Source organism: Limulus polyphemus, unplaced genomic scaffold, assembly GCF_000517525.1.
Source record: "Limulus polyphemus unplaced genomic scaffold, Limulus_polyphemus-2.1.2 Scaffold1076, whole genome shotgun sequence".
NCBI classification, from domain to species: domain Eukaryota; kingdom Metazoa; phylum Arthropoda; class Merostomata; order Xiphosura; family Limulidae; genus Limulus; species Limulus polyphemus.
Window position 1 is genome coordinate 86,156 of NW_013666686.1, and position 869 is coordinate 87,024.

At 29.5% G+C, this 869-nt stretch overlaps 1 protein-coding gene across 1 annotated transcript in view; it reads left to right on the forward strand.

Annotated features, from left to right (window-relative positions):
* The window catches only part of LOC106462025 (DNA damage-binding protein 1-like), a 49,262-nt gene that overhangs the window by 43,494 nt on the left and 4,899 nt on the right, over positions 1-869 (forward strand). Inside the window, exon 21 of the mRNA XM_013921896.2 lies at positions 61-146. Coding sequence (XP_013777350.1) covers positions 61-146 — 86 coding nt within the window. The remainder of the gene's footprint in view (positions 1-60; positions 147-869) is intronic.

An 869-nucleotide genomic window follows, 5' to 3' on the forward strand; every position in this document is an offset into this window, starting at 1 on the left:
CCCCCCCCCCCCCCCCCACCACACACACACTTTTTAAAAATCAGTGTACTTTTCTTCTAGTGCTGCTACAAATGATGAAGAAAGACAACACTTGCAGGAAGTTGGACAGTTTCATTTGGGAGAATTTGTTAATGTCTTTAGGCATGGTATGGTTAAGCAGCACTTTAACAAATATATTGTTTTATCTGAACTATTTAGTCTTTAAGTATTATTTAGGTTTGCCTAGAACTCTATTTAAAGATCAGTGAAAGTATAAACAGTTTGAAAAAAAACATAAACTAAATTAAACTCTATTATTGGATCTTTATTTACAAAACTTTCTCCAGGAAATGGAAAATATGGTGTAATATGTTTTATTCACTGCAATTGTGCTCATCTTTATTCTTTTTTTGCGTATAAGAACATCAGTGTAAATATACATATGTACGTAGAGATAAATAAAACTGTGGCATTTAAATAAACGTTTTTGACCCCTTATAAAAAAGATAGTGTTACGGTTAAGTTTTATATAAGTCGTGGAAGATATCCTGGAGTGCAAGTAGCATTTATATATATAACTTCCTAAAATTATACATTCTGTTTTAATAGAACTTATAATTGGTGTTCGTTACTGATTTATCAAGTATCTGAATAATAAACAAGGTACATTAGGTTTTATTTTTATTGTGCAGTATAAAACAAGAACATTTGCCCAAACAATTTATGGTATACTACGTTTAAGAGAAAACAGTTCAATTTTTACTGTAGAGTTTGCTGAATATTGGTTTAAAACATCAGACATGTGCATATGGAATAAATAGGAATTTTGTTTTTTTTTTTCGTTTTTTTTTTTTTTTGCATATATGCATTGTGTATGATTACCACATCAT